Raw genomic sequence first — 16,445 nt, 5'->3', positions numbered from 1 at the left:
TATCCTTATCCATTGTTCCTCTTAATATTTGTGAAACAGCCTAGGGGGTAGAATGTCTCCTGGGTCTCTGAGTTGGAATAGGGCCAAGCAGCAAAGCTGGCTGCACCCTGATTGGCCCTGCCCCTGCAGCTCCTGCCCTCCATCCCTGGACTCTAGCCTCTTTGCTCTCAGATGCACCTCAATGCCTGGAGCCAGCAGCAGATAAGGGGAGAGGGCCCTGGGCAAAGGGTCATGGTGGAGGGCCTGCTAATGGGGGCCTCTTGGTCTGCTAAGCAGGGCCTTCTAATGAGGGCCTCCCACCCTGCTAACAAGATGGCCAGTCCCTGTCCACCCCACTTGATCCAGCTGGGAGCTGTGGCCCAAAGCCAGTTTAAGGAAAGGGCCATTCTTAGGAATGGGCTTTGAAGCAAGTATTTCATATTCTGAGAAGTATCAAACCATTTTCTGATTTCATATTAGAATTCTGATGAGTACATCAAGTCAAATTTTTATTAGCAAAGTTGAAATTCATGTAGAATGAAAATATTTTTTAAAACCATACATATACATAGGCATGATACAAACAGCAACTACAATACAAACACATTTATCTAGGCCTTAATAAATTTCCACTAATGTTGATTTCAAAAAGTAACAGTATGAACATAGTACTCATGTCTCCATCTTTTATCATGTAATAACATTTGCTTTTTTCCCCTTAAAAAGTCTATGCTTTGGCTTGGACCCATATTGTGCAAAAGCCAAACAAACAAAAAAATAATAATACAGAAGTTTACAAATTTGGAGACTTCTTCATATGACTGGAATGCGATTGACATGTAAACATGTGGTGATATTTAAGACTTCAAATATCCCATTTAGATTTTAAACATTGTTTATATTCTGAAACAAGCCAAAGTTGCATGGTCTTTTTTTGCTAGGTCAAATGAAAGTTGTAACTCCAAAACAGTTTATCAATATCATGCATTGTATGCAACTTCTCAGAAACCTGGAACAATATCACATGAAAAAAGAGCTGGAAAACAAATGTATTTGTTATATCATCAATTGGATTTTGTTGGGACTGCCTTTCCCCCAATGATTTTGGTACAATCCTTATAAATATAATGTAACGCCAAAAATTGAATTTACATTATCCAGTGATGGGTAGTAATCATGCTGAATTGTGGCTTATCCCAGACACTTTAAGCACAGTTGAGTCTCATTTTGGATCCTTAAGGCCAATTTCCGGTTACTTTTGCAATGGCAATGAATTAAAAAATCCACTTGGGCAGCCAATTTACCCTGCTTTCCCCTGTCCACCAGCAGTCTCTTCTAAGCCCAGGAAAGTTCATTCTTGGGTTCATGAATACATGAAGTAGCAGCTGCCTAGGTTGGTGGGCTCCAGTAAGTAGGGTGAAAGGGATGAAATTGTTCCTTCCTTTGTCCCAGTCCAAGAAGACCTATTCTTTCCCCCTTCCCTTTCCTTATCACAGGTCATAGGACTAGTGCTACACCCATGTCTCACAATCCTGAGTATACAATTGCCTGGGATTGGACTTGCGATTGGATGGGAAAGCAGGGAAGATCCATGACCAGCAGTACCTCCCATTGACTGACTGCTAGATCCAACCTATGAAATTATTTTTGCAAGGTTAATTTTGCTCGGTGAATATTTTGTCTAAATGCATTGTCACGTGTTGAGCGCTGATGATAATACATCAGGGCAAACAATAGTTTAAATGTCATCTTCCAGTGTTTGACAAGCAATTCAAACATCATCACTTGAAATTGGTTGGTGACATATTTGCCATGCCCTCAAAATAAAGGGAAAATTTAGACTACAGCAGCAGATATTCATCCCAGTGCAGAAGACTGCATTTTGTAAAGGCATCTTCTGTTTCCTGATGAATGGATCCCAAATCATCTGGTCCTATCTTCAAATTCAGCCACTGATTTCACAGCATTTAAAATATGTTAATTGGCACCGAACCTAGTGTGAACCTCTGGGAAGCAATGGCAGTAGTTTGCAGGTAGATTGCCAGCTCCCAGTGTTGAGTACCATCACATACAGATGGAGATCTGAGACCATTATTGGTGGATGTTACAAGATGGCAGCAGAGACAAGAGAACTGCTATCTTAGCATTGTATATATGCATGCCTGCTAAGTGGGTAGCAAGCTCATTATACAATTGTGTGCCTGCATAGTGCTGAAGACATCTATCTCCTCATTCTTACACAAATGCTTCTGTGTTTCTCGTGACACTTCAGCACAATGGCATTTCATTTTAGGACATGGAGACACACCAATGAATTGATGCACAGATTACTTTTCCCTTTGTCAGATAGTAAAAAGGCAAGAAGCAAAGGTGTAATTTTAGCACCTTTTGGTATGATGCCTTTTAGTCAATGCCTCAAAACCATTCCAAAGTTCAGTACCAGACATTAGGGTGAACTGAGTTAAGATGGGCATAGTCATCAGTGGTTGCCGCTGCAATCATGATTGTAGCAGTGTTTCCCTCTGCCATCATCCCAAGACTCACTGCTTGCTCCTTCCACCTGTATCTGGATGCAGATGTTCACTTTGACATTTCTCTTTCTATATCTGGAGGCCATCAAAACAAACCACAGAAGATAACAGAAGATGGCCTGACCAGAAGCTTTTGGGAAAGACTTGTGTGGTTAAATATACATTGAATCAGGTGAAAAGTACTGGCTTGGATCTAGCCAGCTTTTCAGCTGGTGAAAAGACCACTCCAAAATGCTATACCAGGGATCATGGACAAGTCATGTGGGATGGTAGCTGCGATTAGGAGAGGAACTGGGCAGGAATGAATGGAATCCAGTCCATGAGCACTTTGCTATACTCTCACCCCTTCAATTCTTAATGTTATCAAAGTTAAAATAACTTTCATAATATAAAATAGTAATGTTTGCTTTGGAAAGAATGTTCCAAAAGAATGGCACTAATTGCTTTGGAAGGAATGTTCAGAAGCTTAACATTGTATTAAAAAGCATTTAGAACCTCTTACGGGAGGGGCAATGGTGGCTACTCTATTTAAAAACTTCACACTTTTAAAATATATTCAGTGAATACAAACTTTAAAAGTCAACACAGTTTTTTTTTTCCATTGTGTACCTCTTTTTTTGGCATGTTGTAAGTTTTTAAAAAACCTTTGAGGTATAACAAAACAGTCACATGGAGATTGAAATTTTCTTCAGGGAAGCTGTAATAATAGACAAGTGTATGAAAACTAGGCAATGAAAGAGATATAACAGAAGTGCTATAGGCATTTTCAAGTTTTGTATAAGCTCCCATTTCATCTATATTGTCAAACTAATGTTTGCAGACCCCTAGTATAGTGGTAGGCTTCTTAAAACATCTTTTCTAGGAATGAAGTCTGGTTTAGGTCTCGGGCACTTTGCTTCTGGACATGAGCTTCTATACGTGAAATCAGCAAACCCCAAAATGATCCAAATTTTCCTTAACTGAAGGAGACAGGTAAATCATCACTTTGTATAACTATTCCTAGGCTGCACCATGTTGGTCTGTAACAGAAAGGCTGCATTTTTCAATATTCCCCCTAAGGATTTCTGGGTTTGTTTGTTTTAATGTGAAGATAAATTAAGTTTATAGATAGATGGTAGGTAGGTCATGCATTCTTGCAAGATGAATTCATACTGATCTTACCATATGACAGCTTGACTTGTCCAAGACGTACAGTATTCCTACAGAACTGGTCTTAGACACAAGCACATTTCTTGAAAGTATATATTTTGGGGTAGAGAACCTGACAATGTAAAATCACAGCATGACTTCAGGAAGACTATTCCCAAGAAGTCCATTAAAATATGTGTTTGCCCTACAAGCAAACGGGGTTAGCTGGCATCAGGCCTCATGGCCTTATAATTAGTATGTTGCAAAATCCGGTGTGGAAGGGATCACAAGAAAACATGTCCTTTCCTAAACCAGTTTTTGAGCTTTCTTAGGAAGGCCAATTTCCTACTTTAAGAATTTGTGGATTAGGCCTGTGACACAGTATTTGCCAGTTCTGAGATTATACACTGCACAAGGAAGTACGCTGCATGCTCTTTATCTGCTCTTGGGAAGACGAACATTTTGCTTCCAAATGAATCTCTGAAATTTATAGTGTGCTTCTGTGGCAATGTGGCAACAAATTGCTGCACTTGCCAATTTTTAAAATCTGGTTCAACTGCTACTGCTGTTCTGGATACCATTCACTGTGAGGGGGAAAACTCCTTTTCTGTATGTCAGGTTTGTTGCAAAATTATCTTTTTAGAAGAAGTCTTTTAGAAAGACATATAGAAAGAAAAGATCAGCATTTTCACATCAAATGGGTAGATCTGTATTTCAGACAGTTTCATAATTGTTGCTTGGCAAATTTGAGGATCCAGAGTTTCAGATCAGTCTCAGCATATTTGCTCTTGCTAGGTTTGTGCATGTTAATTGCCTTCAAAATCAGATCTTTCTTCATTGCACCAGGTTGGCTCCTGCTGGCCTCTACCCAGAGATTTGGTCACATAATAGATATGCGGAAAGAATTTAGCATACAAGGAGTCACATCTTCATATGTATTGAAAATTCTCTGCAATGCTAGTAGCAAGAACATTTGCTGGACCTTTCTACAGTTAAGGGGCACTGGGAGGAGAAACCATGATGAGGATTTGTAAGGTGGTACAGAACACACCGCCCATCCTTATTATAGCAGCTCTGTCAATAGTATAAACATTGCAAAATCTTCAGCATAAATGGATTATGTTAAGAGCCCTAAATAGATTCTCCTTAATTAGCCCTCTCTGGGAATGTTCTTATATGAACTAGGAGTCCAGTGACATCATTGCTGAAACTTGATGTCCCTAGCAAAAATGAATACACAAAACACATGAAGCTGCCTTATACTTGGTCTACCAAAGTCCATAATGTCTGTTCAAACAGAAACAGAACCAGCTCTTTAGGGTCTCAGGCAGAGGTCTTTCATATCACCCAGTGCCTGGTCCTTTTAAGGGGAGATGCTGGGGACTGAACCTGAGATGTTGAATGCAAAGCAGAAGTTCTTCCATTGAGGTACAGGGCTTGGCGAACTGATTCCATAATCACCTTACAAGAGACCTAAGTACTGTACTATTGGTGCATGCTCAGAATACATACATCGTCCAGATGTAGCGATATGTATCATGAGATGAGAAGCCTAATATGGAATAAGGGTAAGTGACAAACTAAAGATACGTTTACGTAGAATGCAAAGTCATGCCTGGAGAAATTTCTCATGCAACAGCCTCCAATATAATTGTTATCAACATGACCACCTTTGTGCATCACTCACACAAATAGTTTTAGTTCTGGGTAATGCTTTACATGCCGAAAGAAACAATTCTGATACATATATACCCTGTTCAATAATGATGTTTGTTTTGAATTAACAGAACATATTTTCAGACTAAAATTAATTTGAACGTATTAATGGCGTTGAACGTATTAATTTGGAAGAAAGCTTAAAAAAAACAGGAATGAGAGGGGGCAGATCCAACACCACAGAAATATCTCAATATAGTTTGTAGGGGGAGGGGAATGTCTCTTATACAGATACACTCAGCTTGATAAGAGCATCTCAGTTGTGGCCAGCTACTGTACCCTCTGATCCTTTTGTGTGCCGCTGAAGAATTAAACTGATGTAGCTTGCTCTGATTGAATCGATATAAACATAGTATGTACAAGAATTCACACAGAGATAGGTATGTAGGCATACAAATATACAAATAGGGATGCGGATTAACCCAGCTTGCCTAAAAAGACAGCTTTCATTGAGGTGCTAGCAGAAAGCTTTAGTGAGAAAAAAAATCTATTTCTATTTGGACTTGGACCCAAGGATTTTGGATGGAGCTGATATTTTCTACAACTCAAAGGAAGCTGTTGCAGCTGATTGAATAAAGAAAGAGTGCCAGCTAGTGGGCGAAAGAGAGAAAATATTCTACCCGGCACTTCTATACATGGAACCTCTCTTCGTGTCAGACACTCTGATCTGCTCTTCTAAGCTCCAGCCATCAGCAACCCGTGCAAATGCTAAACTGGATTGGGAAGTTTCTTTATGGTGTTAAAGAATATATAGCAAGGAACATGTTGGCCTGTTAGTTTTCTAGCGTAACATCTTATTTCTGAATTTACCATTGTCGCTTTCTCTGGCTGAAGTCTGAACTGTGTAATACTTTGTTGATGACGTTATTAGGCAATGGGGTTTGAAGTGTATATACAGAGGGACAGAGTTATGGGAAAGACAAAACTCTAATTTAAGACCCAACACTAATTGCTGATTGTGTAGAACATACACTAGGCTGCTGCAGGTGTCCCATGGAAGAGGTTACAAGGGCAGCTCCAGGGTACATCATCCGTTGCCATCATTGGCGGTTGTGGTGTGTTGACTGACAATGCTGAATAGCTAAGAGGTTGTGCAGAGGAAAGAGAGGCAAGGGTTTGCCTACAGAGACCACCCAAAGTGCCCTAGCTACTGCCTCTTCTGCTGTGTGTCAGCACGATACCACATATCCAATATTTGGTGGTCACTTTTCGTACCTGGATGACAACTGCTAGACCTCACAGAAGACACGCATGTCCTACTTTCCAAGCCAAATATATCATAGTGACTGTTTCATGGCAAGTGGTTTGATTTGCTGTCACAGCTACACACATGAGCAGGATTGGGCTGATGGAAACATGGAGGGTTGGCTGGTCCCGATACACATACATAACACTGAAGTAGCTCTGGTTTTGCTCAGACTGAGTGGTGCACGGTTTACAGATTGTGGCTATGTGTCATATTTTAATGAAATGAAATGCCCGTGTCATCAGGAAAAAAGAGTGTGTTTTTGTTGTTGTTGTTAAGAAAAACCCACACTGAAGTCAGCCTCCTACTCCTCTAGAGGCTGGATGATGAGACAATGAACTTTCTGCAGCCTGTTTCTGCCTTCGATGAAATTCGATGGCTAGCAAAGATAAATATGGTGATTGGAAATGAATCATTCATGCAAATTTCTTATGCATGGAAAGGAAAGGTTGCTGTAGAACTCCCAATGCTTTCGACTGAAGCCTTTTCCTTACATCCGGTGTAAGCGCCAATAAATGAACCATCTTCATTGAACATTCTGTGGTCTCCTTCTCCATATTCGACCAAACTATCAGCACTCTCGGCAGTTTTAATGTCCGTGTCAAGAGACCGCAGGCTTCCTTTGAGTGGCTTTTCGTCGCTGTCACTAGAAAAGTGCAAAAGACATATGAGAAGCACTGCAAATAAGTATTTTAGCATCCAAGTCAGATCAGGATAAAAATTGCTAGGATACTGTTTGGGAGGAAGAATTCACACAAGTGGCTATATAGGTCATGACATTCAGAAACAACCCAATGCAAATTTTCTTAGACTTAAGTTCCAGTCCTCTCAATTCCATTTACATTCAACTGCATAGAGTTTGGGCTGGTTTTATGTGATGGGTTATTTTTGTCATCAAGTCACTTGTGGTGACCCCATAGGGTTTTCAGGGCAAGACATGTTCAGAGGTGGTCTGCCATTGCCTGCCTCTGCATTGCAACCCAGGCATTCCTTGGTGGTCTCCCATCCAAATATGGACTAGGGCCAACACTGGAATGATTGAAATGCATGATTATTGATTTGATTGGAAATAGATACCAGATCTGGTGGCTGGTAGGACAGACAACTAAGAAGTTCCCGGTAATCTTGTATATAAAGTCAAAAAATGGACATTGTCACCCCTGTTATGAGGCAATAGCTACATTTTTAATTATTTGACATAAGTGGTCATCACAAAAGAGTGGGGAATGCTCTGGTGCTTCACTGGATCTTATAAAACATATTATTTGAATCACATGGCTCTAATCCCCAATTAGTTAATGTGCACATATACGTGGATCCACCTTGTTTTTGCTTGCTCTTGACTTCATCCATTGTGGAGCCATTCCTTTGATATGTAATGTGTTCTGCTTCCAGACAGATTGGTCCAATGGGAGTGAAGTGCTTAGCCCCATGAGAATGTGACTGCCTCTGCAATGGGTGAAGGGACTGTGACCTGGATAAAGGTATAGGGTTCTGCCATAACAAAACCTTCCTCAAAATCATAACCTATATTCTTACGTGTTCCTCCCTGGGAAAACTGCACACACAAGTGCACAAACAGAAGAATGTGATGGGAGAATTACTATAAGGGAAGGTCAAAAAGTCCAATGTAATGTGCTACATTGCATTGTGCAGATGAAAACAAGATCATATGAAGAGAGATAATTATCCAATCTAAGAGGGTGGAGAATTCCCAAATGCAGAGGAGTTGGTAAAGTTACATGAATAAAGTATGCAACAGTATAAAGAGGGACAATCATCATTTCTATATAAAAGCTTACTTTGCCATTTCCAATCTTTACTGAGCACATGTCTGGAAGTGTGAAATCTGCATATAAATTCAAACTCAGCAACTTCATCCTGGATCTCCCTTTGATTTCTCTCTCTCTCTCTCTCTCTCTCTTTGCAGATGTAAGGTAGTTTTTAACTCATTATCGAATTCCAGGAAGATTGAAATGTTCCTTTACTGGCCTCTGAGGCTAGAGTGCATGTCTGCCTAAACCCAGACCTGAGCCTCAGTATCAAATCTGTTCACTATGAAGAGGCACAACTTTAATACATAAGATGGCAACCAATTTCAGTTGGTGGAATTATATAGGATTTTTAGTTAAAACTTTCCTGAAGTGTTTTGATCTTAGACGAATTACTCCTCTTCTTCTCAGGAAATGACATTCAGGAGCATGCTGTATGAACTTATATTTAACAGGAAAGCTTTCTTTTAAAAAATAGAAATGCATCATAACATATTCTCACATTGCCTCTCACAGAGCTCTGTGACATCTAAATAATATTTAAAACACAGAAATATGATACATCTTGTCCATGACATGTTCACAAGTTCCAGCAGAGAACCAGTATAGCAGAGTGGTGGATTGGGAACCAAGAAACCTGGGTTCAAGTCCCTGTTAGACCATAATATTCCTATATGTCCTGAGGCCTCTCTCTCTCTCTCTCTCTCTCTCTCTCTCTCTCTCTCTCTCTCTCTCTCTCTCTCTCTGTGTGTGTGTGTGTGTGTTTTGTTATAACAGTGTAATAATTGGAGGCATTGGCTTCAGGGGTATTATCACACCAAGGGAATTTTGGGGTGTAGTCCCACTCCACTAACACATATCCTTTCTGTCAGGAAATCACCAGGGAATATAATATAATTCCTGAACAAACTGTGGAAGTGATCATGTAAACCCAGTTGTAATTTAATGGATCTAGTTGGTTCTTCAGTGCCTAACTACCAAGCGAAAAGGAAACTGGCCAGATAACAACCAGATGAAGCAGCATATGCAACATTGGCTTACTGGTTGCTGCCTGTTGAAGATCAGGAGGGGGAAGAATAAGAGGAAGCATGGTCTTCAGCCTCCTCTGTCTGCAGATTTTAAAGCAGGTCCAGCAACATAGTCTGGCCAACAACACCAGCTGAGGTGACTCAGTGTTGGGTAAGTTGGGGATAGCCTGTTGGCTATATAAGTACAGCACAGCAGCCAGATTGCTGTCAGTTCTGCCTCACTGGCTTTTCTGGTCTTCCCCCCTGTTTTTATGTGCAAATGTTATGGGTGTTTTTGTGCAATTTTCTTATCACAGCTTGGGTGAGTTGCAGTGTGGGGCACTGGGATGGAGTTTTTGAAGGCTGTGCCTGTGGCCTGCCTTTCTCAGTTTGGGGCCATAGAGGGTGAAGCCACTCAGCCACATGCCCAGTTGGTGGATGCTCACTGGCTTCCACCAACAGGTGGCAAGGAGACAGTGCAACAGTTCGCACCCACATGAATCCCAGGTCTTGCCACTACACAGTTATATCACGTAGCAGGCAGGCTGAGGGTAGTTATGGGCAGCAGGGCCCATCTCCATGCTGTGCTAATGCTCCTTCAACTGTACTCAACAAAAAGCTGTGGCCATATTTCCCCTAAATATTGGGCTTTGTGATTTTTCTTCCTCTGCATTGCTCCTTATCCTCCCTGAGCCCACAACTAAATTAATGGCCAGATGGCCCAATCAGATAGCATTCAGTTTGTGTATGTCCATATAAAAAATTGGAAACCATATTTTGATCTGGAATTACAACTTTATTCTAATTTATATAGTATGTATTGTAAACAGAGAGTCAAGCTTTCTAATTTCCCCAGAGTGATACTTATATTGTTAGAAGACTATATAAATCCTAGAAGACTATATCAGTGCAAGTCTCTTTCCCAGTATAAGAGATAAATGCTTCAGTCCACAACAAGCAAATACACTAAAACAGATGGCTTAATCAGCTTACAGTAAAAGCTTTGTCCTGCTGACTAAAGAAAAGAGGTCATAGAATCATAGAATTATAGAGTTGGAAGGGGCCATACAGGCCATCTAGTCCAACCCCCTGCTCTACGCAGGATCAGCCCTAAACACCCTAAAGCATCCAAGAAAAGTGTGTATCCAACCTTTGCTTGAAGACTGCCAGTGAGGGGGAGCTCACCACCTCCTTAGGCAGCCTATTCCACTGCTGAACTACTCTGACTGTGAAATTTTTTTTCCTGATATCTAGCCTATATCATGTCTACCTAGACAGTAAGGGCAATTCAGGATGACAAGCAGGGTGGGAAATCAGTGGACAAGATTCAAGCACATGTACATCTATCCTGAAACAGTAACTAAGGAAAGGGAAAGAGATAGTGGCTTGGGAAGTCAACACCAAAGCAGGAGATCCAAGTTAAGGGCAAGTGAAGACAGGACAGAAAACCTGACACTGCACTTGAGGACTAGAAGATACCAACCACATAAATTTCTTACCTTTCTAATTATCTGTCCCATTAGAAAGCAATGGAAATTAAATATAAATGAAATTATGTAGAAAACACTCTTGCAGTTCATGTATTACACCGGGCATCAGTTGGGCAGAAGAAGAAACTCTCTACTTTTTTTAGTACACTTTAAAATGCTTTCTGCTGTTAGGTTCATGTCCAGGAGTTTTTCAGGATATAAGCTTTCCACCGTCAAAGCTCCCCTTGCCAATCTTTTTCCAGCATCTGATGGCCTGTATGGCCCCTCCCGACTCTATCATTCTATGATTCTAGATAACAGAGGAACCCCACGGACTTAATCTGTCTACTCTACCATAGAACGTCTGAAAACAGGGAGGCAAATTGTGTGGCAAGAATGCAATGGTGGCTGCCAGCTTCTAGCATGGACTGCCCAATTTCTGTCATGAACTCTGTCATTTGCTCCACCCGCAAGCAATTGCTTGAAGTTTTGAGTTTCTGGGATTAAGTCCATTTTTCATGTGCTTATCCTGATTTGTTTGTAGTTTATTATGTTTCTGTTTAATGTGTTTCTTTTTAGAGGGGTCAGACATGTTTTGTAATTTCAGATTCTAAGCTTTGATGGGAAAGGCAAGGCTAATGTTTTTTAAAATGTATTTTTACATCTTAATCAATACAGTTTTAACAAATACACGTACATAGAATCATAGAATCATAGAATTGGAAGGGGCCATACAGGCCATCTAGTCCAACCCCCTGCTCAACGCAGGATCAGCCCTAAGCATCCTAAAGCAGCCCAAAGCATCCTAAAGCATGGAAGCTCCAGTGTTTTAGGTGTACCTTAGATTATCATATAATCATATATCATCAAGTCATCACGTTAAATGATGACTTGGGAATTGCAACGGCTTTTCAATTTTGACTTGGGAATTGCAATGCATTTAAAAGCTACAAAATCATTAAGAGAAACAAAATGCACTAACCTATATTCACCAAAAATTTCATCTTTTATGGATTGACCTTCAGGATCTGGGTGCAAATCTTCTTTTTCTTTTACTGTACATAACACAAACAAACAGCTAAAACATTCTCTTTGTAACCAGTAGCATTCTGTCCCCCCCCCCCTCACCATTTTGGCAAGCAATGCAAGACAAATGAAATTATCACCAGGGTAAATCAATACATCTAATCCTCACTGTGACCATATATTTGGATACTTAAATCTGGATACTGGAACCAGGAATATAAGATATTTCTACAAGCCTGGGAAAAATGCCAGGTTTGCAGAAAAAAATATGAACTCTTAAATAACAACAGAAAAACATTGAGGGCTTAACCCCTACAATAACAGAACCAGCAGTTATATCTTTAAGAAGTAATTGCCCTCTCTTGCTAATGCTATACAACCACATCAGTATTGCCAACTTTCAGTCCTAGGTACCGTATTTGCCGGCGTATAAGATGACCCCTCAACATTTCCACTCAAAATACAATACTATGGGCCACTATGGGCAACTATGTCTATCCCAACTGAAGTGCACCCGGCGTATAAGACGACCGCCCCACTTGGAGGCATGTTTTTCAGGGGGGGAAAGTAGTCTTATACACCAGCAAATACTGTATTTGTCAGTAAAAGGCAGGGTGGCAGCGGGATTCCTGGTTTGTTTGGCCTTAGAGGAAATATTCATCAGGGCCAGGCCCATCAGCAGCCATTGGCCAACTTGCTACTACACATATTGCATGAGTCACTCAGGATTGGCTGATGTCTACTGTTCAACAATATGAAGCACAGAAGGCAAGTTGGTCCACGGACGCAGCAAAAAGAAGAAACTGACCAAGCAAGACAGCATTCCAAATAAGAATAAATCTATCTCAAATATAATCTGTGGGGTTTTTTTTTGGTTTTTTTTTGTTTTTTGCCTGTGTGTGTTATAATATATGGTACTTGAGGTAGACCAAGCCAGAACGGTATCCAGGTAAATCAATCTGTTTACAAAAAACATGTTTTCTTCAGTGGCCTGTCCCTAAAATCATAAATAATAATTATTAATCATTATAAATTATACATATTAATATATTAAATAAACAACAACAACAATAATAATGACCCTACCTCTACATGTATTTAAATGAGCACACTTCAACTTTACCAGAATTCCAAATTAATGCAACCTACAAGTACAGATCATATTTACTTAGTAGTGTATACTAAGACTTGGATCCCCGCTACATTGCAGAGCCTATGGCCAATTTATACTGTAATATTTGATCTAAGTGTGATAAAACTTTATCTAAGTATATACACTCGGGTATAAACCTACTTTTTCAGCACATTTTGTATGCTGAAAAAGCTGCCCTAGGTTTATAATCAAGTGAAGGTCACCACTTACCTGCTCTTGTTGATACTATATTTTTGTGGTAAAATTAGGTACCTTGGCTAAAATTCAGGTTGGCTTATGCTCGAGTAAAGGTATCCCATGTGCAAGCACTGAGTCATGTCTGACCCTTGGGGTAACACTCTCTAGCGTTTTCATGGCAGACTCAATATGGGGTGGTTTGCCAGTGCCTTCCCCAGTCATTACTGTTTACTCCCCAGCAAGGTGGGTACTCATTTTACTGACCTTGGAAGGATGGAAGGCTGAGTCAACCTTGAGTCAGCTGCTGGGATTGAACTCCCAGCCTCATGGGCAAAGCTTTCAGACTGCATGTCTGCTGCCTTACCACTCTGAACCACAAGAGGCTCTTATGCTCGAGTATATATGAGTAAATGTGATTTGTACTTGTAGGTTGCAGGAATTTGGAATTTAGGTAAAGTTGAAGTGTATTCATTGAAATACATATAGAGGCAGGGTTGTTATTATGATTGTATATTATTTAATATATTATGATTTAAAGAAAAATTGCTCTTGAAAATAGATTAATTTGTCTGGATATCTTTCTGGCTTGCTCCACCTCAAATATATTATGATACAATAAAATAAGGACACAGATTGTATTTGAGATAGATTTATGCTTATTTGGAACCCCATTTGAGTTGGCCAAATTCTTCTTTTTGGGCTACTGTTCAACAGCAACCATTCTATAAAAGCCAGTCTGGTGTAGTGGCTAAAGTTTCATATTAGGATCTAGGACCCTGTTTTTGGCCTCCATTATGGAGACAAATGGGAAGTAAATCAAATAACAAACATCGCTGAAGACTGGCTGACTGGTGGGAAGAAGAGAAGGAGTCAGGAAAAGGTGAGGATATGAGGGTCGCCAGGAAGAGGGACAGAGGAAATAATATGAGGAGGGGGATACCGGAGAAACTTGTACAGGGTATCTCAAATCCTTGTGTGTTCCCCTGCACAACCCAGCCAGATTTTTCCCAGCAAGAGGCTTCCAGGGGTACAAAAGGAGGGGAAGTTGAAGATGGGAGGGAGGCAGATATAAATAGGTTGGCTGTTGAGTGGAAAGAAGAAATGATGGTAGGAAAGGAGAGAAAATATAGGGGATTTCAGGAAAGGAAAATAGGAATTTGTTGGGGAGGGAAAAATGAGATGCCCCTACACCTTGTTACTCCACTGTATTTTATATTATTCTGAAAAATACATTCAAGAGACGCATAACTAGTCTAGTTGATTTATTCCAAAGCATGGTAGACATTTAGTTATAGCAAAAATACCCTTCCATATCTGCTCTAAAAATGGTCTGTGTGGATTCTTTTGGAAGCAGCTTATTTCCTGTTCCATTCAGGCTAAATTTGGAAGTCCTTTATAGCTTAAAGATGGTTCAAGTATAATGAGGTCTTTGGGGCACATCTCAAGGGTTCTGATCTACACATTCCTTGATGGTTCTTTTCTAACCAACAGCCTAATAATAAGGTTCTACTTTAGATTTGATTTAAACTAGTTAGCTCTGTAATTTCCCAAAGGCCACTCACTACAATGTCCCAAGAATAGAGCTGGATTCTGTGTTTTACCATATATACTTCATTGGCAGCTGTGGCATTTACATTTTAACCTTTCCATATAACTCTGAAATTATGAATGCCATTTCTGGTGGAAAACGAGATTTACTTTCATGTCTATTAAAGCAAAATCTGAAGTTCTATTAAATTAGCACCATCAGAAAAATACAAATTTAGAGATTCTAATAAAATATAAATGAAATCGATCAATAAAGCAGACTTCTTTCTATTGGAGAAGGGTCTAAACTTTACTTTCAGATTTGGATATAATGATCATAATTAACTAGAAACTTGTGCCATACTGAGAACAGGGGGCAACATTGAACAAGCCCCCAGTGGAAGATGACATACCACCAGTAAGTAGGGATGGGCATGAATTTTGGCTTGTTCAACCAGCATGATCTTTACACAAATTTTCAGATGGTGGACACTAGTGACTGGATACATTTCCAGACAGACTATCTCAGTGCAGTCTAAATATCTACATGACTTCAAAGCAATGGATGGGGGTGGGGAAGAGATTTGGAGGGTATGTTAAGGAGCATCCAGGGGAGGTTCCCTGCAACTTTGATTTCTCTAGCTTGCACAATATCCGTTCTATAGACTCCTGAACCTGTTGAATCTGCACCTGTCAAAATGACTTGAACCTGTGCCCGTCAAAATGCAACCGGCCCTGGCTCAAACTCCAGCCTGCAGCCCGGCCTGGAGCCTCCAGTGTGGAAACAGTCTGTATATAGAAGTGGTGATACTTTAGGTATTAAGACAAATGCTTAAAGTAAAAAGATGAAAAGGGCACTATGGAATGGATAAAATAACTCCAAGAAGATAGAAAGATAAGGTCTTATTTTATGAATACACATCTTTGGCAGATTTATGAAACTAAATGTGCAATAATATGAAAACGGGGGAAGAAATTTAAAAATGTGAATGATCCAATTATATCCTTGGCAGAGTTCAAAACAGCATCATTCAAATAAAAAAGGTCACTTGTGCACTGCACATAGGACATACGTGCCTAACAAAGTTTATGCAGTCCTAAAATCAGAATATATTGCAGGTGCTAGAGGAGATTATTTGTTCGTGCACTTCAATACATTGTCTATTAATTCAGAAGCTGTTAAAGTGTAATCAACATTGACAGTAGAAGTTTCTTTTACCTGAATACTTTCCTCCTTTGTTTCTTTTAACAAAACAGACTGTGAGTAACAATAAGGTGAGCAATGCAATGGCACCCATCAGTCCAATAAACCAGCCCTGCGTAGAGATGCGTTCATAAATCCCAGCATAAGCTTTGAAAGAGGGTGAGAAAGGGATACATGTCAGAACATCCAAGTGGTAGCAGTTTAAACTATTATATTTAAAGCTGATTGTTTCACAGTTAAACAAAATGTGGCACATGTTCCCTGAAGTAGAATTAATTCTAGCATTCCAAAAATGTTGAGAATAACATTGATATTTAAAAGGCAAAGGAACAAACGCTACTGAGATTTGGAGTGGGAATTCCAAGGCAGGTTTTGATTAAAAAGGGTTCATGCCAAATAAGAAAGTCAATACAGAACTCAGGAAAGCCTGTTATGCAAAAGTAGTTTTGAGGATAGAGATAAAAGTTTTAAAAGTGAACAGAACACATGCAAGCGCTCAGCTATCTGCAT

At 39.9% G+C, this 16,445-nt stretch overlaps 1 protein-coding gene across 10 annotated transcripts in view; it reads right to left on the bottom strand.

The window, feature by feature from the left end:
• Positions 1-475: 475 nt before the first annotated feature.
• Positions 476-16,445, bottom strand: part of CHL1 (cell adhesion molecule L1 like) — a 305,295-nt gene continuing 289,325 nt past the window's right edge. For all 10 annotated transcript variants that reach the window (XM_077325211.1, XM_077325215.1, XM_077325209.1 and 7 more), the window contains 3 exons: positions 15,951-16,082; positions 11,831-11,903; positions 476-7,246 (listed from right to left, as the gene is read on the bottom strand). In XM_077325211.1, coding sequence (XP_077181326.1) covers positions 7,030-7,246; positions 11,831-11,903; positions 15,951-16,082 — 422 coding nt within the window. In that variant the 3' untranslated portion in view covers positions 476-7,029. The remainder of the gene's footprint in view (positions 7,247-11,830; positions 11,904-15,950; positions 16,083-16,445) is intronic.

The sequence above is a fragment of the Paroedura picta genome, chromosome 3 (assembly GCF_049243985.1).
Source record: "Paroedura picta isolate Pp20150507F chromosome 3, Ppicta_v3.0, whole genome shotgun sequence".
Lineage (NCBI taxonomy): Eukaryota > Metazoa > Chordata > Lepidosauria > Squamata > Gekkonidae > Paroedura > Paroedura picta.
The sequence above is the reverse complement of the archived record's forward strand: the minus strand, read 5'-3'. Positions and strand labels throughout refer to the sequence as shown.